At 42.6% G+C, this 25,815-nt stretch overlaps 1 protein-coding gene across 2 annotated transcripts in view; it reads left to right on the forward strand.

Moving 5' to 3' along the window:
* Nucleotides 1-25,815, forward strand: part of TNRC18 (trinucleotide repeat containing 18) — a 225,605-nt gene that overhangs the window by 90,864 nt on the left and 108,926 nt on the right. For both annotated transcript variants that reach the window (XM_068244834.1, XM_068244835.1), the window contains exons 7-11: nucleotides 377-523; nucleotides 9,300-9,652; nucleotides 12,165-12,504; nucleotides 15,788-16,621; nucleotides 24,650-24,825. In XM_068244834.1, the coding sequence (XP_068100935.1) occupies nucleotides 377-523; nucleotides 9,300-9,652; nucleotides 12,165-12,504; nucleotides 15,788-16,621; nucleotides 24,650-24,825 (1,850 nt within the window). The remainder of the gene's footprint in view (nucleotides 1-376; nucleotides 524-9,299; nucleotides 9,653-12,164; nucleotides 12,505-15,787; nucleotides 16,622-24,649; nucleotides 24,826-25,815) is intronic.

A 25,815-nucleotide genomic window follows, 5' to 3' on the forward strand; every position in this document is an offset into this window, starting at 1 on the left:
CTCACTACAGTTGTCCTTTAAGACTTGGTCCCTATGTCAGAGGCAGCACTCTTCACCAGTATACTATCCAGACATTATACAAAAAAATACAAAAAAACAAACCAGCAACAACCTGCAAGCTGTGCAGCTAATGTAATATTTATTCTATTCTTTTGTGAAGATCTCTATGCCAAATTACACTAGAAAGGCCTAGTGCATTCTTTCACCAGATTTTTAGGAACAGAAACTGAGTGTTTTTATTTTACACAGAATATTTAAGTTTAAGCTGATTTGTTCTGTGTGCAGTTTATTTATGGGAAATTTTTTTGTTTGTTTTGTTTTTACGCAACCATATATTTTTTTTTTATAAATATATACATTTTATCTTTCACTTTAGGTTTGGCTCACCCCACTCTTCATCAGGGGATGAACCCAGCAGTCCCCCCGGGCGTACCAGCCAATTTTCCTTCTGCTTACAGTTTTGCCAGAGATCCTCAGAATGGACAGATTGTGGTGATTCCTGCTGAACATTTATCAAATTTTGGTACGTATGCTAAAAATATACATTTTTATTCACTTTTGTACAGTTGTTCAAAATTATTCAACCCCCAATGCTGTAAAGGGTTTTAGGAAATTTAGTGTAAATTTGTAATTGTGTTCAGAATAAAATTTTACAAGGACTTTTTAAAGAACCAAATGCAACTAAAATGACATCCATTGTTTTTGTAATACAGTATTAAATGTGTTTTTTTGTGATTTCTTCATTGACAAAATTATTCAACCCCTTAGACTACCACTCTTAGGGCTCTTTTCCACTATGAAATGCGATCGCGATTCCGATCGCAATCGCGTTTCAATTTCCACCATGCGATTGAGCTACTATACTCATTATAGTACAGCTCAATCGCATACAAAACGCGGCAGGACGACGATTGCGCTTTGACCAAAATCGCATCGCAATCGGATCGCACTAATGGAAATTGCTGCTGCAGTAAAAGTACCTTGCGATTTGCGATCAGAAGCAAATCGCAAATCGCAGGCTAGTGGAAAAAGGCCCTTAAGAACAGAGGTTCAAGTGTTTTCGATCAGGTATTGCAAACACCTGTGGATGTTAACGAGCAGCAATCAAGCATAATAAGCACCAATTAGGCAGATTTAAAATGACTGTGATACTCAGCTCCTTCTAGACATTTACTGGTGTGTTTACAAACCTGATGAAGTCAAGAGAATGGTCCGGGAAGACAAGAGAAGAGGTGATTTCTCTTCACAAGAAGGGCGATGGCTATAAGAAGATTGCACCGATGTTAAACCTACCAAGAGGCACCATAGGAAGCATCATTCGCAAATTCAAGGCAAAGGGCACTGTTGAAACGCTACCTGGTCATGGCAGAAAGAAGATGCTGACTTCTACTGCTGTGCGCTATCTGAAGCGCAAAGTGGAGAAAAGGCCCTGTGTGACTGCTGAGGAACTGAAAAAAGATTTGTCAGATGCGGGTACTGAAGTTTCAGCTCAGACAATAAGGCGCACACTGCGTAATGAAGGCCTCCATTCCAGAACTCCCAGGCGCACCCCTTTGCTGTCTCCAAAGAATAAGAGTCGACTGCAGTATGCTAAAAGTCATGTGGACAAAACACAAACGTTTTGGGACAGTGTTCTGTGGACTGATGAAACAAAATTAGAACTGTTTGGGCCCATGGATCAAAGCTAAGTTTGGAGGAGGAAGGACAAGGCATATGAATAAAATAATACCTTGCCTACTGTGAAGGATGACGGGAGGTCAATCATGCTTTGGGGCTGTTTTTCTTCTGCAGGTACAGGGAAGCTTCAGCGTGTGCAAGGTACCATGAATTCTCTTCAATACCAGGAGATATTGGATGAAAATGTGATGCAGTCGTCACAAACCTGAGGCTTGGGAGACGTTGGACCTTTCAACAAGACAATGATCCCAAGCATATCTCCAAGTCCACTAGAGCATGGTTGCAGATTAAAGGCTGGAACATTTTGGAGTGGCCATTTCAGTCACCAGACTTAAAGCAATAGTCAGGCAAAAAAAATAAAATAAATTGAGTTTCACTTACCTGGGGCTTTTACCAGCCCCATACAGCCATCCTGTGCCCTCGTAGTCACTCACTGCTGCTCTGGTCCCCCTTCGTCAGCTAGTTTTGTTTTTGCCAACCTCGGGGGTCAGAGTACATTTTTACGCATTTCCGCTGGTGCAGGAACATGAACACATACATTTTTACGCATTGCTCCACTAACATGTAAAAATGTATGTGTTAATGTTCCTGCACCAGCGGGAATGCGTAAAAATGTACTCTGACCTCGAGGTCGGCAAACACGAAACTAGCTGCCAGCGGGGGACTGGAGCAGCAGTGAGTGACTACGAGGGCACAGGATGGCTGTATGGGGCTGGTAGAAGTCCCAGGTAAGTGAAACTCAATTTTTTTTTTTTTGCCTGACTATTCCTTTAAATCCGATTGAGAACCTCTGGTGGGACTTAAAGAGGAACTCCAGTGAACATTTTACTATTGGCAGGTGATGTAGCTGCTGCATGGTTTTTGCTATTTCCCACAAAAGTTCGAACTTTTCTTGTGGGAGGGGTTACTTGTGGGAGGGGATTCACCACAATATCAGTCATACAGCGCCCCCTGATGGTCTGTTTGTGAAAAGGAATAGATTTCTCTTGTAAAAGGGGGTATCAGCTACTGATTGGGATAAAGTTCAATTTTTGGTCTGAGTTTCTCTTTAAAGGAAGCAGTTGCAGCACACAAGCCTAAGAATGTGACTGAACTGGAGGCTTTTGCCCATGAAGAATGGGCTAAGATAACCGCAGATCGCTGCAAGACACTTGTGTCAAGCTATGCTTCACGTTTAAAAGCTGTTATAACTGGAAAAGGATGTTGTACTAAGTACTAAGAATGAATGTCACTTGGGGGTTGAATAAAACTGATAATGATGTGAGCACAGAAAAGACATTTGTGGTTATTTCATTGTAAGTCAGACAAATATAACATAACATTTATAAGTGCCTCTTTGACTTAATTGTAAACAAGATGACCGAAATGATCAAAATCAATGTCAAACTGGCCAAAACACTCAATTTCAGTGGGATTTGAATAATTTTGAACACAACTGAATGTAAAAGTTAAGGTTCATAAGTCCTATTTGTGGTGAAAAGTTAGAACTCTGAAATAACATAAAAATATCAGCTATTAGGCTGGATTTACAGTGGGACGTTAAAGTCCCACGTTACAGCAGCCAGTAACGCAGCCTAACTCGCAGCACTGTAAAATCAATGTGCTGTTCACAGTGCACATATTGCGTTACATAGTAACGCAGCACGTTTCATCAAAGTGCTACATGCTGTACGTTATACTGGGCTAAGCCACGTTAGACTGTTTGCACATGCTCAGTAATGTTGGAGGAGGAGGTCTCCCCTCCTCCTCCGCTGCCAGCCACATGGCTAATTAATATTCACTGCACTGTGGTGACTGGTGGTGGAACTCCTAGTGTTGTCCAGATCATAAACGAATCGTTCATTTGATCCGGATCTTTTTTGTGAGTCGAATCATCCGGATCACCACAATGAACAATTTGTTCACAGTGGATGTCTGTCTGGAAGAAACAGGAACATACAGAATGTACAGTGCAGGGAAAGTCCTGTCCTGCTAGTCATTTCACCCAGTCTGCTTCCCTAGTAAAATGATTCAAATGATTCGGTTCAAGGATCTGGATCTTTTCAATGATCCGATTCAAATGATCCAAATCCTTAAAAAGATCCGGACTTCCTGTCACTTACCTGGATCGGCTGCTTTGAGAGCTGCATAACGCAGCTCAATCTGACGTCCAACTTCAACACCACCATGCGACCATAACGTCCCCTAAAACGCAACGTCTTAGTGGGAAAGTAGCCTTAAAGAGTAACTGTTAGCCCCCAAAGTGAAATTTAAATCTGTACAGCAATGTTTTATTTAGTATTAAAGTGATCAAAAAAGCCAATGCGTTCTGCAAAAATCAATATAATTTTGCTACTATGTAGCCTTTTGCCCACGCTAACGACGCAAAGCCGCATATCAGATACTGATGACGAGCATGCCTATGTTTGCCCGACCACCCTCTCCCCCCCAGGACCAGGTGCCGATCTATTTGCACCACAAACAGCTGACCGCTCTGACACGGAGACAGAGCGGCAGCACTTCCAGCGGGAGCACCGCAGAGCAGCCGCCGCTGTGCATCTCTCACATGTGATTCTCTCACATGTGACTCGGCGGCGGCTGCTCTGCGGTGCTCCCGCTGGAAGTGCTGCCGCTCTGTCTCCGTGTCAGAGCGGTCAGCTGTTTGTGGTGCAAATAGATCGGCACCTGGTCCTGGGGGGGAGAGGGTGGTCGGGCAAACATAGGCATGCTCTGCATGCTCGTCATCAGTATCTGATATGCGGCTTTGCGTCGTTAGCGTGGGCAAAAGGCTACATAGTAGCAAAATTATATTGATTTTTGCAGAACGCATTGGCTTTTTTGATCACTTTAATACTAAATAAAACATTGCTGTACAGATTTAAATTTCACTTTGGGGGCTAACAGTTACTCTTTAAGGCACATAATTATAGTTGCCATTCGTGTTATGTGACCTGTGTGGTTGCTTAGAGCATTATCTTAAGAAACAACATAGTTAGATTTTGAAGGAACTCTAATGCTACATACACACTTGAGATAAGTCTTTGGAAAAGGCAAGATCACAGACCAATTTTACCGCATTCCATGTAGTATGAGAGCATACTCTACACAGTCTATTCTATTGAGCTGAACTCCCCATCAGATAAAAATCTTTGCAAAATGCTGCACACAAAGATGCTGAACACATGCAAAAGATCTGTTCCTGCAAAAGATCTGTTCCTGCAAAAGATCTGTTCCTGCAAAAGATCTGTTCCTGCAAAAGATCTGTTCCTGCAAAAGATCTGTTCCTGCAAAAGATCTGTTCCTGCAAAAGATCTGTTCCTGCAAAAGATCTGTTCCTGCAAAAGATCTGTTCCTGCAAAAGATCTGTTCCTGCAAAAGATCTGTTCCTGCAAAAGATCTGTTCCTGCAAAAGATCTGTTCCTGCAAAAGATCTGTTCCTGCAAAATGCATTCATAGTCTATGATATCTGCAGATCCTCATACACACCTTGTTTAGCAGACATTCGTCTGCATATCTGGCAATCTGCAGATCTGAAGATCCATCCTGGTGGATCTGATCTGCAGATGAATGTCTGTTAAACAAGGTGTGTATGAGGATATGCAGATCTCATAGACTATGAATGCATTTTGCAGGAATGGATCTTTTGCAGGAATGGATCTTTTGCAGGAATGGATCTTTTGCGCTAACGGATCTTTTGCGCTAACGGATCTTTTGCGCTAACGGATCTTTTGCGCGAACGGATCTTTTGCGCGAACGGATCTTTTGCGCGAACGGATCTTTTGCGCGAACGGATCTTTTGCGGGAACGGATCTTTTGCAGGAACGGATCTTTTGAATGTGTACAGCATCTTGCAAAGATTTTTATCTGATGGGGAGTTCAGCTCAATAGAATAGACTGTGTAGAGTATGCTCTCATACTACATGGAATGGGGTAAAATTGGCCTGTGATCTTGCCTTTTCCAAAGACTTTTATCTCAAGTGTGTATGTAGCATTAGGCCGGTTTTACACCTGGACTTAGCGTTGTGGTCTTCTGAGTTCACTCAAATCTATTGGCCGCATTCTTTCACCAAGTGTGTGTGTTTCTTACTCCCCAAACTACGATTTTAATGAACATTTGACAACATACTCAAGAATTACTTGTGTGTAAAAGTGTTTTCTTTCACTGCAAATAATCTCTGGCTAATCTGCAAATGTAATCATTGCTCTCCAGGAGACAATATCAGCCTGTGTCTTGATTCTGCTCCCTCCTCCCTTTGCTGAATAGACACATAGCCCTAGCATCAGCTGGGTCACTTCAGCAGAAAAGGATGGGGGCCGAGTGAAGACACAGGCAGAGAGAGACAGCGCATCACTTTTTTTCCACATTTTGTTAAGTTACAGCCTTATTCCATTGGGGGAGTGTTGTGTGTGTAGAATTCTGAGGAAACAAATTTAATCAATTTTGGAATAAGGCTGTACATAACTTTTTCCACATTTTGTTAAGTGCAGTGAATACTTTCTGGATGCACTGTACTTTGTGGCAATTATTACATTTGCCAATTGGCTAGAGATAAGCAAGCCCATACTGCTCTCTGCTGTGAAAATAAACATTTTAAACGCAGGGAATGCTTTCAAATGTTTTTATGTACTCAGGAGAAGCTAATAAAATGTAAATTTTCTAAGTATAATCCCATTTAAAGGACTTACGAGGCTAAAGGTGCGTACACACGCTCTATTTGCAGGAACGACGGGTTTATCGGACCCTCCCGCTGGGCAGGCGTTCCAGCGATAGCAGAGTGTGTGTACAGTCTGTCTGCGGACTGATAAATCGCTCAAACGGTATTATCAGTCTGCAGACAGACTGTACACACGCTCTATCGCTGGAACGCCCGCCCAGCTGGAGGGTCCAACGGACCTGCCGTTCCTTATAGTAGTGCGTGTGTACGCACCTTAAGGGCAACAATCTATGTTTACTCACTGGGGCTTCTTCCAGCCCATAGCAGCCATTTCAGTCCCTCGCCACAACGCCGGTCCTCCTCTGTGTCCCACTGGCTACCCATAATGGTCTGCAACCGGCCGGCAAGTTGTCTCTGCGCACGTCCACATCATCTGGGTGTACTGCACTTGCTCACAACTACTGCGCAGGCGCAGTACGCACCAGATGACGTGGACGTGCGACGAGACAACCTGACGGCGGGTGGCTGATCATTATGGGCGGCAATGAGCAGCCTTCCTTGTTTCGCTTACCTCGTCGCCATGGCGACGAGCGGAGTGACGTCATGGACGTCAGTCGACGTCCTGACATCAGCCGCCTCCGATCCAGCCCTTAGCGCTGGCCGGAACTGTTTGTTCCGGCTACGCTGGGCTCAGGCGGCTGGGGGGACCCTCTTTCGCCGCTGCACGCGGCGAATCATCAGGTAGCACACGCGGCTGGCAAAGTGCCGGCTGCATGTGCTGCTTTTTATTCCATGCAAACCGGCCCAGCAGGGCCTGAGCGGCAGCCTCCGGCGGTAATGGACGAGCTGAGCTCGTCCATACCTCCCGGCTGGTTAAAACCACTAAGGTCAAAATGACACTTTCCTATCCAACTATCCTTTTTTTTTTTTTTTTTTTTTTTTTTTTTTTAAGGTGCTTTACTCCCATGCTGTTCTAGTCTCATGGGTCAGAAAGTGAGGTCGAAGCTAATCCAATGTCCAAAAAAAATATAAAATCATAAGGAAAAAAGTTTCTTGATGCACTCTTCACACATGTCCTGTAGGAGAGGAAGCTTACACTAGCGAGATAACTGTTTAGAAATGGAGAATGCAGTAAAAAATAAAAACAAGTGATTGGTGACAGGTGTTTCACAGACACACACACCACTCCCCAATACTGTATTCGCTCTTCAAATAGTAGCCATCTCAAAGACCAAGTAGATCTAGCGATTAACCATATGAAGCCCGCATATATGAATCGCAAATGATTCGGGCCTCTTTCATAGTAGGACATTGCGTTTTGATGCGACCTTAAAGTCTCAACGCAAATTACAATGCAACGCCCCCAAAAAGTCACAACGCAACTTAATGCCCCGTTATCGCCGCATACAGTACAGCATACAGGCAATGAAAAGTATGCTTCCATGTCATTACTTAGCATGTGCAAACATTCCAACACAGCTAATAATGTGTATAACGCACAGCATGCCACACTATAACGCTACATGTTACACACAAACGCAACGTGTGCACTGTGAATGTCGCACAGACTTAGTATTGCTGTGCGTTAGTCTGCATTGAAACATTTTCTAACGTCAACTTTAACGTTGCACTGTGAAAGAGGCCTCAAAGTGTAATCAGACTAGCTTCCACAATATTCTTTAAAATGCCAGTTTTAATCCAATATCAAAGTATAAAACCAAATTGCACATAGCGTAATCCAGTAAAAGCAAGGCACTTCAGCCTGCTAAAAGTATATATTGCACTTACAAACTTGCATATGAATTGGCCATAGCCTTGCCCATGGATGGACTGATAGACAGTGGGACACAGTCTTCCACACACATCCAGTGCCCGGGTCGACATGGAGTTAGCATTATGATATGCGCCAATCCATCTGCAAGTTTGGAAATGCAATATATACTTTTAGCAGGCTGAAGTGCCTTGTTTTTACTGGATTATGCTACGTGCAATTTGGTTTTATACTTTGAGATTGGATTACAACTGGGGTTTTGAAGAATATTGTGGAAGCTGGTCTGATTACACTTTAAATAGTAAGCGGGAAATACTGAGGAGCTTCATATGGTTAATCGCTAGATCTACTTAGTCTTTGGGGTGGCTACAATTTGGTGAGTGAATACAGTATAGGGGAGTGGTGTGTGTGTGTGTGTGTGTGTGTGTGGTGCTCTCACAGTGAAACACCTGCCACCAATCACTTGTTTTTTGTTTTTTTTCTCACTGCATGCATGTTTCATTTCTAAACTGTTATTACACTATTTTAAAGAGACTCTGAAGCAAGAATAAATCTCGCTTCTGAGCTTATATTCAGCAGGGGCATGTGTGCCCCTGCTAAAACGCCGCTATCATGCGGCTAAACGGGGGTCCCTTACCTCCCAAATCCCCTCCGTGGTGTCCGGGGATCTCTTTCTTGTGAGGCAGGGCTAATGCACGCAGCCCTGCCTCCACGCGCGTCTGTCAGCGCGTATCTCCGCCTCTCCCCCGCCCCTCTCAGTCTACCTTCGCTGAGAGGGGCGGGGGAAAGGCGGCGATGCGCTGCTGATAGACGGCGCTGTGAGGCAGGGCTGCAGCCGTTAGCCCTGCCTCAAGAGCAGCAAAATCTACGACCAAGTTGGTCGTGGATCTTGCAGGGGGGGATTTGGGGGGGTAAGGGACCCCCGTTTAGCCGCGGGATAGCGGTGTTTTAGCAGGGGCACACATGCTCCTGCTGAATATAAGCTCTGAAGCGAGATTTATTCTCGCTTCAGTGTCTCTAAGCTTTCTCTCCTACAGGACATGTGTTAAGAGCGCAGCAGGAAACTTTCTTGCTTTATGAATGTAAAAAAAGTGTCTACGGGTACCACTTCTTTAGTCTTGCTCAGCTTTGTCATTTAAGTAAGGGGGGAGTGCTTTGTTGCAATCTGTACTCATGGGTATTTATTGTTAAATATGTTTGTTTTTTGTGCCTTTTAGCAGAAATATTGGATCGGACATCATCCTTCTGGCCTTCTATGTATTCTTCAGCACATAGCTCACTGCAGCATGCACACCAACTACAGCTATTTTCTCAACAACAACTTCTAAGACAACATGAACTATATATGCTGTTGCAGCAACAAGCAGCACACTCTATAGATCTACATAGAAGTGCTCAACTGGAGGCTGTTGAACCACAGAGAAATGACCAAGCAGATGTTATGGATTTGCAGAGAAATTCACAGCTAGATATTCTTGAGATGAGAAGAAGTTTTCAGGCGGAAATGAAAGAACTGCAGAGGAGAACTCATGTTGAATCTCAGCAGTATCACAGAAATGAATACCGTCCAGTAAGTTCTCAAAGCTTTTGTGATATGTTGTATTTACTCACACTTTTGCTTTTACAGTCTGCCAGCAAAGTTCATACAGTAGATTCTCTCCTGTTTTATTCAAGGTTTGTAGATACATATCCGAGCTCTAGGTACTCTACTCTTCTCTCCTTACAGCTACCAGCGGTGCTGTAGTGTCCTTTGTAGACTTGCATTGGGCCCCGGCTGCTTGAACTGCCAAACAACTGGAAAGCCCACCTATCCCGTATCGGGCAATCTCCGCCTGTGCCAGATAACCGAGAATTTAATGTATTATCTTTTTGAAAACACATCTGAAATCTGTGTTTCTGTCTTTTATCAATGGATTCTGATTTTTTTTTTATTTGGTTGATTTTGTATGCACAGAGCAATGCTATTTTTTATTTTCACACTTTGAACGCACTTTGTTTGAAAAGGTTTTTTGTTTTTTTTAATAGTTTTAACAATCACCATTCCCACAGTTGTTTGGCATTCATTGGAATCATGCAAAGTATGTAGCTCATAGTTTCATTGAACTGTAGTGTTTTCAGCTAAATTAACTAAATATACCAAAGTAGAAATGGAAGAGGAGGAAGACTAGAGTAGAGTAAAAGAGAGATAAGGCAAATTAGAGGAACTAGTGCACGATAGGGCCAGAGATCGTTTGAATCATGCACATTGAAATTTACATGCCAGTTTCACTACACTGCAGTGTTCTCCCCAGAATTTTTTTCCAGCCGGGTGGCATGAAATAGTAGCCGGGTGGCATGAAAAAGTAGCCGGGTGGGGCGAGTTGAAAATGCAGGACAACTGTGCTTACAGCATAGGAGGAGGTAAGGAGGTGAGCCGATGACAGCCGGGTGGTCACCAAATCTAAACAGAGCCTGGGGAGAACACTGCACTGCTACTCAATATTGTTTTGCCCAGCAGTATGAAGGCAGAAATTTTCTCTAGTCTTGCAATGCCCCCTTTGTCCATATAGTGATATGGGCTCATCATCCCTTTTTGCTTAGTGCCTTAGTTCTGCTATTTGTTTCAGGTTACTTGGCAAGATTGGTAGTCTGATAGTGGACATAAGTGAGTCTGCAAGTTATCTGTATTCAGGGTTTTCCAGTTTCACAATTTCTGAAAACAAAAAGATATAGTGCCCAGTGCTTTTGGCCTACCATGAGGAAGAGCATGCCACTGTATAATTTACTTCAGCTTAGGTGGACATTGAATCTACCTTTCTCAGAGCTGGCCTTACTTTCTGGCAATTATGCACAATTTGCAGGAATAGGTTCCCAAAGTGGTGACCTCTTGCAAATCACAGTTTGAGAGCGGTCAGGGGCTGCTGTGTACGCTGGATTCTCAGCAGAGATGGTCATTACTGGTTGCCTCAGCGGAGTTTCCTCTACCATGTGTGCGCATCGTAAAAGGGAATTTTAAATAGATCTAATTAGTTGGCATTTATGACAAAAATGAGCATCAAACTCACCACCTTCTTCCCCAACAACCTAAAAAAAATACTAACTTTTGTTGCCTACTAAGAGAAGGTGGCGTTAAACTGACATTTCATTTAACTTTCTGTGGTTTAGAGCTGCAAAGCTGAGGCATTGATCTGACACAGCTCTAATTTTTATTCTCCTTCTCACGTTGGTAGATTGTGGCTTATGTTTTTTTTTTCTTTCTCGATGAGACCTATGTGCAGGGCTATATATCTTTGGACCTAATCTTTTGACACAACATTAAACAGACTATCAACATTGATAACTTCTTTAGAAACATTTAAACTTGGCAGTTCGATATATAAACAGTTTTACCACATTAATTGTGATATAAAGTGGTAATTTCCCAGTAATGTAAGCTATAGTTTGCTTATTCCACTACAAGGGTTGAACAGAAAGCAAGAGTGAGCTGGTCAGGATAGATTTAGCAGAAAGGTCCCATTTCCACTTGTGCGTTGCGGTTCCGTCGCAGTAAACGCATCAACGAATCCATGTGCTGATTCGTTCGCTTTTCCATGCAGATTTTCACGCGGAAACGCTTGCGGTTTGCGCTATGCGATTTTAACCAGGTCAATGCCGGTAAGCATCGACCTGGGTTTTTAAGCGGAAACGCCAGGAAAACCGGAAGACTAAAATGCTTGCGGTTTTCCTATTTAGTTACATTACCGACGAATTGTGTGTGGCATGCGAATTCTGACGGCTCTGCCGGGCAGATTTTTTTCTGCATAGCAGACCGCACAGAATTCCTGACAAGTGGAAACAGCCCCATCCACTTGTATTGGTTATGCGAATCTGCATGCAGAAAACGCATGTAGATTCGCTCTAGTGGAAACGGGCCCAAAGACAGAGGTGGTGTGGAATGTTTTTTTTCTTGCATTCCTAATTCCCACTTGTTTACCAGAGGTAGGAAGTCTTAGTTTATGTAAGCATATTTTCTGTTGCTAACGGTTTTTGGCTGTTTTCTTGAATTGTTTTCCTTATACTGTATTAGTCATAATTAAAAAAAAAATGTTTTGTGTACTTTGTAGGAGCCAGCAAAACAAGTAGAGCAAAGAGTTGTGGAGCATGTATCAGAAACCTGTCGGCAAAGCCCAGCTTTTCGTTCTGTGTCCATGCAGAAGAAAGTGACTGCTCTGGCATCCTCCACATCTTGCATTAAGGAATTTGAAGTCTCGCGGGTCTCTAGAAAACCCTTTCCATTGTCCAATAAAGCTGAAGATCTGACACAGGAACAAAATGGTGTCCACTCATCCAACCATCCTGACTTGTGTCCTACACCTCCTTCTACAATATTACCAGCCAAAGTGGAGGCACACGAAGAGTTTATAAAAGATATAGACATAAAGCAAGACTCCTCTTCTCTTGAAGGTTTGTATCTTTAGGTAGTTTTTAGATTTAGTAATATATTAGCATTCTTCCTCCCATTGCTTTGGTACATAGCACCTTTCTAAATTTGTAGAATTACCCCACGATATGCTAAGCAGTTGACTTTTTTTTTCTTTTAACTTGCAGGCTGATTCTGTTGTTAGCACATACACCGATCAAATATAGCTGTGAATTTTCTAGGCTCTCTTAGTATTTTTTAAAAGCAAGAAGTTTTGAATCAGGATGATACCATTTATTGGCTAACTTAGAGATGGATAAACAGTGAGCTTTCGACTTATAAAAAGCCTTCGGCGGACTGGTTCCTGACCAAAACTGAAAAACACAGCTTATATACACTGACATACAGAGGAGAAACCTTCTTTAGCAAACATAAATGTAATTAGATGCCTCAACTGTTACTGAGGAGGCTTTTCCAGACATCCTGGCTAAATTGATAAGATCAATAGAATCCTCAACATGACATAAAGCAGACTCTGGTGATGGGGAGACGTCATAAATTCCAAATTCAAATTGTAACTCGGCTGGTTAAATGCACCATTAATTCTAAGCTTAATGACCCATACTCACGGGCAACTTTTAGGGCCTGTCGCCAGCACACGTGAGCGTGTGCGCGACAGGCCGGCGACAGCTCGTCGCCAGGTCCCTCCTGCATACACACGGCGGAGGGACCTGGCAACTGATGCGGCGGAAGCTGTCGCTGTTGCTCCTCCCCCCGCCGGAAGCACAATGTAATCCTTGCTTGTTGCTGTAGCTAGTCTGCGTACTCACGTGGACTAGCGACAATTTGCGGCGGAGTTGCGGCGACAACTGTCGCCAGGCGATTGAGCGGTTCAATCGCCTGGCGACATCAGCGGCGTGCAACAGTTCGGGGTGCTGTGTTGCGGCGACAATTGTAGCCCGTGAGTATGGGCCATAAGAGAATTGTGGCATTTAAAGCCAGCACATGAAAGCAAATAAAATGAATAGTGACAGTGAATACCATCTTACACAGCATATGGCACAAACATTTTTGTGAGACATTTTCCTTTGTTATAAGAATCTTGAACTATCTTTCACCCAGATGTTCAAAATATTATGTTACAAGGTTGAGATAGAAATGATTGCAAAAAGTCATTTTCAGATCTACCTTAAACAGAATGAACAATATAAAGCAGTTACTTTGCATGCAACTACAGCCAAAACATTTTTATTTTAAATTTACAAGTGAGTAAGTGTTAAAATACCCATAAAGTGTTATCTGTGGGGTTTCCTTGGTGGGGAGATTTTCCCTCACTGTCATTGTCTGTTTGCCAGCACAAGAATTGTGTAGAATCTTCACATCTGGAACATAGTTAAAATAAACCCTTAAGACATATGTACTACTTCTTTTCTGCAATAATTCAAACAAATATATTAATGTGTTTTTACAACGGTCTGGGTTCAGGCAAAATCCCTTTAGCTGAAATTCAAAGAGCAATAAGGTTTCTTTTAGATCTAACCTTTTCCCCACTTAGTAAAATAAATAAAAAATATAGTTTTGACTAAATTTTCACTATAAATGAGAATGAAAATGAGACAACTTAGAGGTGACTTATTTAGCATGTATAAATGCATACAATGGCCATAGAAAAGCTTGGCAAAGGTCTGTGCAAAGGATAAGGGGATGTAAGGTATGCATGGTGCAAAGGAGATTTTCCCATCTTTTTAGAATGGGGACCTACAAGTCCCAGGTAGGTAAAAGGACACTCTTTAATCACATATCGGGTAGTCTTTAAAGGGATCTGAAACTAGAAGTATATGGAGGCTACCGTATTTATTTCCGTTTAAACAATACCAGTTGCGTGGCAGCCTTGCTGATCTGTTTGGCTGCAGTAGTGTCTGAATCACACAAGAAACAAACCTGCAGCTAATCTAGTCAGATTTGACAAAATTGTCAAAAACGCCTGATCTGCTGCATGCTCTTTCAGGGTCTATGGCTTAAAGTATTAGAGGCATAGGGTCAGCTGTAGAGACCAGGCAACTGGTATTGCTTAGAATATGGCAGCCTCCATATCCCTCTAACTGCAGGTGTCCTTTAAGGTGTGAAATATTTTACTAGAAAAAGAACTTGTGACAAATTTGATATTTGTATATTTAAAGGGACTCCGAGCAGTGCAGAAACTATGGAAAGATGCATATCATTTTAAAGCTCTCTTTCTCCTCTTTCCAATGATATATAAACCGCCGCCCTACGCCTTTTAGTTTTAGCTATTTTCGCGATTGAAATTGCAGCGGCAGCGATTTCGATCGCGAAAATAGAGAAAACTAAAAGGCGTAGGGCGATTATTTAGGCGTCGTCAGAAAGAGGAGAAAGGGAGCTTTAAAATTATATCCATCTTTCTATAGTTACTTGTATTACACAGGACGACACTTTCCCCAGTGTCAGCAGCTCTATTCAGCAGAATGGAGCTGCTGACTTTAGGAAAAAGTCGCCCTGTGTAATACAATATAACTATGGAAAGATGGATATCATTTTAAAGCTCTATTTCTCCTCTTTCTGGCGACACCTAAATCGTTGCCCTCCGCCTTTTAGTTTTCTCTATTTTCGCAGTTGTGGCAATTTCGATCGCGAAAAAGCGAAAACTAAAAGGCGTAGGGCGGTGGTTTATATATCATTGGGAAGAGGAGAAAGAGAGCTTTAAAATGATATGCATCTTTCCATAGTTTCTGCAGTGCTCAGAGTCCCTTTAAAAGGTGATTGGTTGCTTTCCTTACTTTGAAGGACAACCACAATTACGATTGGTAAGTGTGTGAAGATAATACCGTGATCTGGTGAGGAAGATGGTTTGAGCCCTTTTTGGCTTTTACTTCCTCTAGATTGAGGTTTAATGAGGCTCAAAAAGTTGAATTTGGATGCATATTTTTTTTTTCAACTTAAATATGTATGTACCTTTTGAATCTTTATGGTATTCTTTTAAGCATATATAGAATTAACAAATGGTATCCTAAAAAAATATTAATTTTTTGCATGGCTTTTTATACTCTAAATGCATGTTATTTTACTGCTTAATTCCAGCATAATATTAAGCATCTGCCCTGAGATGTTCATTCATCATTGATTTTCCCCTTATGTCTGGAACTTGCCACTACAAATGTTGCTGTGTTTTCCAATCTGTTTTTTTTTTATCTTATTTTATTGAAAAGCCACATAGATGTGGTTGTGGAATCACATCAAAGAGTCACTCTGTGTTTTTTTTTTTTTTTTTTTAAATATTGTACATAATATGAAGGTTTGTTTTTGTTGCAGATAATGCCCGAGGGTTCTTGTTTCCACCGCTCTTACCCTCTGTACAACAGCACCTTTCTGACACAAACCAGCCACAAGATGACATACATGCGGACAATTTTCCAGCAGCTGTGAAACAACCTGGTTTAAGTACAGATCATGCTGAACCCCTTCTGAGTTCAAGGCCCCTTATTGCTGAAGACTGTGAGATAGATGACAAGAAAAGCACCACAGTTAAAGTGGAAGATGAACCTGTTGTTGCATGTAGGGAAAGTTTACAGGATGAAAGAGTGGCTTGCTCTTTGCCCTCTGAATGTCTTCTGAAAGAAACTGAAGAACTAGATATGGCACAAAACCTAGATCGGACTGAAGCAGAAAATGTCACATCTTGCATTTTTGAGACAAATCTGTCCAATGGCAAAGAGACTTCTTCAACCCAAACAGATTTCAATGATGCAATTAGCCAGGATGAGAATTGTAAAACTAATATGAACATGTCTCAGAGCATTTTAATATCTCAAATTCAAAATACATCTATGGACCTTAGTATAGAAGCTGGTAGAGAATGTACAGAAGGAGACACAGATGTGGCATCTGGAACTTTTGGTTGTAGCAGTGCAGAGATAAGAGATGACCTTACAAGTATAAACTCTTTAATTGTCAAAGCAAAGGATCCGTTGGATGGTATGAATGTTTTAGTTGCAGCAACTGAAATGACTCAAGCCAACCCAGTGCTGCCTATGAGTGCTGTTATCTTGGCTCCTGACATACCTATAGACCATACATTCTTGCAAGGCATCATTCTCCTGAGTGAGATGGCTGAACTAGAACTGGAAAAAAGAAAACACGTGGACAGTAAGCAATTATATATTATAAAATAATATAGGGAGGGGATATTTCTGTCCAGGGTTTTTGTTTTTTTCTTGTATGTTTCTGCTGAGGACATTTTTCCCCACACTTTGTCCCTGTAGCTAACACAACTCAGGCAGGAAACTCGCCACAGGCTCAAATCCTACCCCACTTTCTCCAAAAACTGCAAAGTTAGCTGTATTTTCTGTTGTATAGAGATTGACTGCCAAACCTTCACACACACTTAGAATAGTACACTGTTTTATTTATTGTTTTTGTTGCGAACACTTGGGTAATTTCTTGGGAAAAATGTTCAAAGACATTGCATCATATTCACTTAAGTATTCAGTCTGCTGGTGATCTATTTATTTTTATTTTTTTTAATTCTTGCCCATGAATTGTTGTTTGAATTGGGCTTGATTTACCAAGATTTTCCACGGTTGTACAGTAGGGAGGAAAAGGTGCCCAGAATGGATAAAACCAGTGCAAATAAAAACTTATTTCTACCCATTTTATGGTTGTGTCGTTGGAGAGGTAAGCCACCGCTACTTCTTGCCAGGTTTGAATGGGTTACAGTGGGTCAGCCACCTGCAGTACCATTTTTTTTTTCTTTTTAAAAGTGCGACCAACATGTATCCAGCCACATCTGGAGCACCCGTGTGGAGATGGGATTGTGTTCTCCACCTGCTTCTTGTGGTTGCTTGCCCCTTTCTGCATTCCACCCTTATTAGTATATTCTGATTATCTTCACGTTGAGTGACATATTGCGTTATTGGGCTCCCATTTCCTCTCTGTTCTTTTTAAGATGCAATCCACACTTCAACCCCTTCTCTGTTCTAGGGATGTGTAAGCCTAAGTAACATGCATAAACTCAATAAATATTGCTATTACATGGCAAAAGTTTTTGACTTTCTCCTGTGTCCTATAGAACTATTGAGTGTTTCTGAAATGTTGATGAATTAGTAGTTGCGTAGAAAGGTCTGCCTGTGACTGTAGGTACACGACTGCTGTCCTACTTTCCTATCAGCAGCCTTTGCTCTAGTCTGATTTTAGCTATGCAAACTTGCACATTTCTGCCACCTAATAGAAAATAATTTTAAATAACTGCAGTCCAGGATAGCAGGATCACTTCTCTTGAACATTACACGTTTGTAGACGTGGTGAGGTGTGGGTGTCTGTGCACCCTCTGGAGAAAAAACACAGGAGACAGGGACGGTAGCCCAATAGTGTAATATGTCAAACCAGTGATGGATATAAGTAATGGAAACAAGACTACCGTATATACTCGCAAGCAAGCCGACCCGCATATAAGCCGACCCCCCAACTGTTTCCTGAAAAAACAGGAAAAAATGATTGACCCTCATATAAGCCGGGGGTAGGAAATGCTGGCCGTGTGATTTCCCCCCCCCCCCCCCAGTGTGTCCCAGTATAATAATTCCTTTTAATAATTCCTTTTTTTGTATAGCGCCTTTCTCCTGTCGGACTCAAAGCGCTTGCGAGGCAGCCACAAGAGCGCACTCAGTAGGCAGTAGCAGTGTTAGGGAGTCTTGCCCAATGAACTCCTTACTGAATAGGTGCTGGCTTACTAAGTAGGAAGAGCCAGGATTTGAACCCAGGACTCCTACATCAGAGGCAGAGCCCTTAACCACTACACTATCCAGCCACTATAGTTAGTATAGTGCCCAGTATAGCTAGTAAAGTGCCCAGTATAGCTAGTAAAGTGCCCAGTATAGCTAGTAAAGTGCCCAGTACAGCTAGTAAAGTGCCCAGTACAGCTAGTAAAGTGCACAGTATAGGTAGTATAGTGCTCGGTATAGCTAGTGTAGTGTTCGGTATAGCTAGTGTAGTGCTCGGTATAGCTAGTATAGTGCTCGGTATAGCTAGTATAGTGCCCAAGTATAGCTAGTAAAGTGCTCAGTATAGCTAGTAAAGTGCCAGGTATAGCTAGTATAGTGCCAGGTATAGCTAGTATAGTGCCCAGTATAGCTAGTATAGTGCTCAGTATAGTGCTAGGTATAGCTAGTATAGTGCCCAAGTATAGCTAGTATAGTGCTCAGTATAGCTAGTATAGTGCTCAGTATAGCTAGTATAGTGCTCAGTATAGCTAGTATAGTGCTCAGTATAGCTAGTATAGTGTATAGCTAGTATAGTGCTCAGTATAGCTAGTATAGTGCTCAGTATAGCTAGTATAGTGCCTAGTATAGCTAGTATAGTGCTCAGTATAGTGCCAGGTATAGCTAGTAAAGTGCCCAAGTATAGCTAGTTTAGTGCCCAAGTATAGATAGTATCGTGCTCGGTATAGCTAGTATAGTGCCCCCCCCAGCTCACCCAACCCCCCCCCCCCCCCCTCACGCCCGCCGCTGCTATTCGCTTACTGTGCGGCTTCCAATAGTCCCCTCTCTGTCTCCTGCATGTAAATAGCTCACAGCAGCTCGCTCCATGGCGGCTGCTGTGTGATGACAGGAAGCTGTAGGCAGAGCAGTTTCCTTTAACGGCGATGTGTATCGCCGTTACTATGGAATCCTCTCTGCCTACAGCTTCCTGTCATCACACAGCAGCCGCCGTGGAGCGAGCTGCTGTGAGCTATTTACATGCGGGAAACGGAGAGGGGACTATTGGAAGCCGCACAGTAAGCTAATAGCAGCGGCGGGGAGGGGGGGGGGGGGGGCGGCCTACGACCAATAAGACTCGCAAGCAAGCCGACCCTCCAACTTTTGGCCCACTTTTGGGGGGTCAAAAATTCGGCTTGCTTGCGAGTATATACGGTACTCACAAAGGGGGGTTGCAGTTGGGCAACCGACCACAGGAAGCAGGTGGAGACAACAAACCTGACTCCACTCGGGGTGACCCCTAGATATCGGGATGCGGTCGCTTTCCTTGGAAAAAAAAAAGGGAGACAGATGTCTGGTAGAACCACGTGTATTCTGTCTCGACCCCTCAGACCATAAGGTATGGGGGTATAAAATGCACAAATTGAGTGAAAGAGGCGCCCTGGTGGTTTGTAAAAGCACTTAAAAACAGTTTAAAATCAACAAATTAATTTGAGGTGGCTTACCTCAAATAACGAAAATCTTTACTGAAACAAACGATTTTATTATTAGCACAAGCAGCGCGTTTCACGGGTCTGAGCCCGCTTCCCCAGGTCAAATAACAGTGCCTACATAGCAGAGAGAGACTCCTTAGTATACCAACCTCTTAATGCATTATACATAAAAATTAGTATTAGTTTTCATCATCTTAGTAAACTTGTTTGCAGACTGCAAGTTCTGCTTGATTGTATGGGAGATATATAGAGATAGATAGATAGATAGATAGATAGATAGATAGATAGATAGATAGATATAGTAGTCTCAGACTGGATATAAATATCAATTAGTACAGGTATTAATAGTTTTTAAAGTTTGTTTCATATTATACTTAACAAGGCTGCTGTTACTTTTTTCACATTTTGCCATAAGGTAAATAATTCATTAATTACAAAACAATCAATTAGAAGAGCAATATAAATTTATAAATTCATAGGTATATCTTCTAATAATTGCTAAAAAAATTAATTGGTACTGGATAAATAAATAAATAGGATCTAATCTCCATAATATATATACTAAATGTAAGAAATAAATGTATAAACCCATAAAATATCCTTAGACCTAATTGGTGTACATATACCATACATACTAGAGTATACTCTTCTATTGAGCAGTGATCCTGTGTGTCATGTTAAGGATAAATTACCTCTGGTCCCCTGGCATGTGCTCCCTCCCGCAGAACAGTGTTTACCTGCAGAACACCGCCAGTGGTATGTGAAGAACAGTGTGTGCCTGTTGTGTCCTCCACCGTGTGCCAGCCGTCCACAGTGATATGTGCAGAACAGTGAGTGCCGCTGAGTGTCTCCTAGCTCAGAGCTGTATGCACAAAGTATTTTTGGTCATTAGGCTTACCTGTGTGCCCGACATCTTCAGAGTGGCTGACAGTGAGAGCAGTCACTCATTAGCTCCTGTTGCTAAGATTCCTCGTTAGCTTCTCTTTCAGTCTCATTTCTATGATGCCCTCTAGTGGTGTCTCACAATGTGCGCATCATTGTGGGACGTCATAGAGACGAGACTGCAATAGGGAAGCTGAAGAGGAATTCTTGTGGCAGGAGCCAATGAGTGAATGCTCTCACTGTTTGCCATTCTTCTGATGTCAGGGGACACAGGTAAGCCTTACGGCCAACACCTCTCCGTGCATACAGCTCTGAGTCAGGAGACTGTCAGTGGCACTCACTGTTCTGCACATTTTGTTCGGGGGAGGGGGGGGGGCGGGGTAAAAATAATTCCGAGGGACACGTCAGCACACACTGTTCTGCACTCACCACTCCGTGCATACAGCTATGGGGAGTATGGTACATGCTGGGAGACACTTAACACGGACTTTTGCATACTGCTACAGGGGGCACATGCTGGGAGACACTCGGGCAAACACTGATCTACTCATACCTCTTTGGCAGGGGTCCATGCTGGGGAAACTTAAAGAAGAACCACTGATTTGTGAATGTGCATACTGTATATGCTCCAGGGGACACACTGATCTACATATCCCTCTCCAGCAAGCGGGTAGAGGAGGGGAAGGAGTGGGCACTGATTAACACATCTGAACCAGCCCTAAGCAGGCTAGGACCAGGACCAGTGTTGCTACCTTGCCTACTAAATTGCTAGTCATAAGGTTAGGTCAGTGATCTGCAAACTTGACTCTCCAGCTGTTAAGGAACTACAAGTCCCACAATGCATTTGCCTTTATGAATCATGACTGTGGCTGTCATTCTTCCGCAATTGATTGTGGGGCTTTTAGTTCTTTAACAGCTGGAGAGCCAAGTTTGCAGATCACTGGGTTAGGTCATTAGACAGGAAGTCACCAGAGGGCCAAGACATTGAGGAGACTTTTCAAAAAAAAAGTGAGCAACGTTGGACCACAAGTGCATTCACCAGTGGGACCAATACCTGAGGGGGATGGCATGGAATCCTATAGAAAAGTCAATTTTAATAGGCCTAAGTGGAGAGTGCAATGACATGTAGTGATCAGAGAACTCTAGGAGGTCCTGAGTAGGTGCTACATTTCATACCCTCGGGTCAATCATTTTTCCTGGTTTCTAAGGTAAAAGTTGGGGAGTCTGCTTATACTCAAGTATATACGGTAGATTATAACAATTCCCATCCTTAGATCTCTAGAGAAATGTTGTGAAAAAAGGGGTATAGCACTCATAAATGCATATTAAAGCACATCGACTTAAATCATTGCAACAAAATAAAAGGGCAAATGTCTTGGCATTAGTCCTATATGTCTAGATGAAGTACAGTCAGTAGGTATATGTAAACTCTAGGTGTAAGATCATACCTGCTGAGGGACTCTAATACAGGCAGAAAGCCCTCCAGTCTATAGTTCATTTTGCATAAATATGTGAACATACAAAATATCCAAGAGAAACATACATCAACAACAACATCAATAACAACAATAAAACATTTCAGTTGCTTTTTCCCCTAGGACCCAAAGCGCGTAAGCAGCTTAAGAGAGCATCAGCCAACTTGGGAACACTCAGAAACCTCTTTCACACTTACCGTATATACTAGAGTATAAGCCGACCCGAGTATAAGCCGACCCCCCAACTTTTACCTTAAAAATTGTGGGAAAATGATTGGCTCATGTATAAGCCGGGCATGGGAAATGCATGGTGCACTGGTGACTTTTAGAGTGGACCTGAACTCTTGCAGTGGGCAGAAGGAAAACAGGGAAATTCCTCCCCCTCATTTTTCAGCTGACTGACAGGGCAGAAAAGCTAATTAGTAAATACAGGATGTTAACAATATGTCTGCTTCCATGAAAGCAGGAAGTGAAAACACTGCAGATGTATTGCAGGATTTGTATTAGCTATAAACAAATATTTTTTCTTTAAAGGTTATTATGCTTTTGCTTATCTTTTAGAGCTGAGATGAAGTTCTGTGTTCTTAGTCAAAATAGAATGCTACTACTCAAATTGTAAATTAAGGGGCTCGCTAGAGTTCAGGAATACACAGGTGCCATGGAAAACTCATATCTGCTTTGAAGCAAGAAATTTTAAGTCCCCTCGAGCACCCCCACCCACCACAGGAAGAATGGAGCTGGGCATGTAGTGTGTTGAGGTGAGGCTGCATTGCTGGCTGCTGCCCGGGCATCGATCGGCATGAACTGTGCTGCTCCCGCCGTTTCTCCGCTGCCCTCTTACACCAGTTTCCCCCGCTGTCACTGGATCTGAGCTCCGGAAACTTGCTACACGGCAAGGAGTCCTTCCTAACCTCATCGCTATGGCTCCCTCTAGTGGCGCCTATGTGGCACTGCAAAAGTCATAGCAATGCGACTAGGGAGAACAGAAGAGGACTCCTTGCCGTGTACTGAGTTTCCGGAGCTCCGATCCAGTGACAGCGGGGAAAATTGTCGTGAGAGGGCAGCGGAGAACCGGCGGGAGAAGCACAGTACATGCCGAACGATGCCCGGGCTGCAGCCAGCAGGTGAGAGCACTGCAGCCTCACCATAAAACTACACACTGCTCACAATACATGCTGGTCTGCTTGGTCGGGATGGCGGCATACAATCCAGCTCCACTGTTCTTGCGGCAGTTTGGGATGCTCGCTGGGGGGTTGTATTTTAGTTACTTATGTATATGACTCCTGTATAAACCGAGACCCCCACTTTTGAGCCACTTTTTTGGGCCCAAAAACTCGGTTTATACTAGAGTATATACGGTATTTCAGATTTATACCAGACCAATGCTGGGTCAATTATAGAATGAATTAAATTACCTGTTGATGACTGCCAAGTAAGAATGTGAATGTTTTTGTGTACATTTGAGTAGTAAATCCTGGCTTAAGAGTATTAATGTGCTCCTAAAGAAAAGGGCAAGTTCACATGAAATATGCAAAATCTTGTCATTACTTCTGAGTCCTTTTTGGCTTATTCATATCGGAGCATAATTTGTATGTTGACATATTTATGTAAAAGCCAATGCAGACCAGGTAGGTGGTTTTGCCATACTTAGGGCTGATTCACATGGGCATCTGCCCGACTTTCGGCAGCGTTGCGTTTGGGCTTTTGGAAGCTTGCAGTTGTGGTCGGCGTTTCCATCCCCACAGGGGGACATTAGCCGCAATGGTTAACTGTCCCAGGATGCTACATGTAGTGTACAGGGTCACCTCGAACACCAGGGAAAATCGGGATCTGAACGCTGCATTTGTGCAAATGCCGGTAAAAGTCGGTACAAACGCTCCCATTCAATTGAATGGGAGCATTTAGTGCCGAGTCATGAATGCCAGTGGTAAACGTGGGGCAACGCCCATGCGAACCAGCCCTAAGGCCTCTTTCAAATGGGAGGCTAAATTGCCTTTTGGCTGCTGACCATGAGTGCCATTCGGTGCAATTAAAATGTCAGATTTTGTAACAACCTGCATCATTGCTTGGACTGCATTTTATCAGCCAGTACTGATCACTAGTAAGCCCCTGGCAGGTGCACTGCAGTAGCTGACAGGTTGTGAATTCACCACCTTCAGCCTCCTGTGTGAAAGAAGCCTTAAGCTTCCTGCAATGTATATTTGCATTTCTAGTGGTTACAGTCTTGCACTATACCGATCTACTGATTGAACTTGAGTTTAAGCATTTGGAACTAAGTTATGCCAAAGGGGTTTTTTTTGTGTGTGTGTTTAACATATCTATCTTTAAATAGGTACATCCAATGGAATTCCCTTTGTCCCAGTTTTATTCTGATACATACCTAGATCTGAATGAAGTTTGATTTTCTTATTGAATAAAACTTTGTAATGTATTATAATTGAGTTGGAAAATGACTCGGTTTGTGATCAAACATCACCTTTACCAGTTTAGGAGCATAAATATTAAAATATGGATGGATCTCATTCATGTCTTCTTAGATGTGCCTTTTAACTGACCATTTGATTTTTGAGGCTGTATATTAATTCCCTGGAGGGAGCTAAACGCACTTTGGTTGCTTTTTTTTCTCCTTGTCAGATCTACAAAGCCGACATGTAAGACCTTCCCTTGAGAGTCTGTTGGCTGCCAGCACCCAAATGTTGATGGAGGTGCTCTCTTCTCCAGCCTTGGATGGAATAAAACCAGAATCAATCAAATTACCCAGAGAACTTTCTCATAATAAAAAGTATAGTTGGAAGCAAGAAAAAAATCCAGTAAGTGGGATACAGAAATCTTCCAGATGCAGAAATTGTTTGCACATTTTATGTAGTCTTATAATGAATGGGATATTTTCATTGTTCAGTTAACGTGGAAGAATATATCACTTTGAGGTGAACACGGTTATAAACAGTTTTTCCGTTAAGATACCTTTGTGTTGAAAAGTCTAGTAGTAGTGCATTTTATGTTTGTGTAAGTTGTAGTAGTTTTTACACTGGTAGAGCAGTGGTCCAATATGCTGGCAAAGAAATAGTTCAACAAACAAGAGTAGCAATAATCCAATGTGCTGGCAGAGCAATAGTTTTTGTTATATGGTGCTTTTTCTGTAATTTTCAACTCAGCACAATCGAAACAAATCCCCAAAAAGTGCTTTAAAATCCTACTGTTTATGGATTCCATCTAGAAGTTGCATTGTCTATTTTTTTCCCACCCATTGTTCTCCACGCACTATGTAGAAGGCCACTTTCACACATGGTGTACCACATTGCATTACTCTCCCCGCCGCAGCTCATCGCAGTGGCCATTAGTCTCTGTTAGACTGTCCACAGTACCCACAGTACGACGAAAGTGCTGCGGGCAGAAGTAACACAAAGGCTGCAGTGCATTCATTTTGCAACTCCAGGAAGTTTACCAGAAGTCCCACTGGAAACCAAACGGGCATGATCCAAGGTTCTAAGGCCTTTAAAATTGGTTTTGGGTACCATAGTTAATTAACAAAATTCAAACTTTCATACTAGTAATACTGCCACAGTAATGGTGTTTTGTAGTGTCTGTGAATACAGTCACTCTCATATTGTATTGTGTACATACAGTAGCCTTAGGCTCTGTAAAACTTTGTCCTGGATAAATTCTGTTTCTTCCTGCACTAAAGCAATCTAAGGCATTTTACAGAACCGTGTAGAAGCCTCTGCTGGTCACTGAGACTCGAGCACTGACGTGGTTGAAGCTGTAACCTAACCAATAAAGGAAAGGGGCTAGGAACTAGT

The sequence above is a fragment of the Hyperolius riggenbachi genome, chromosome 7 (assembly GCF_040937935.1).
Source record: "Hyperolius riggenbachi isolate aHypRig1 chromosome 7, aHypRig1.pri, whole genome shotgun sequence".
Classification (NCBI taxonomy): Eukaryota; Metazoa; Chordata; class Amphibia; order Anura; family Hyperoliidae; genus Hyperolius; species Hyperolius riggenbachi.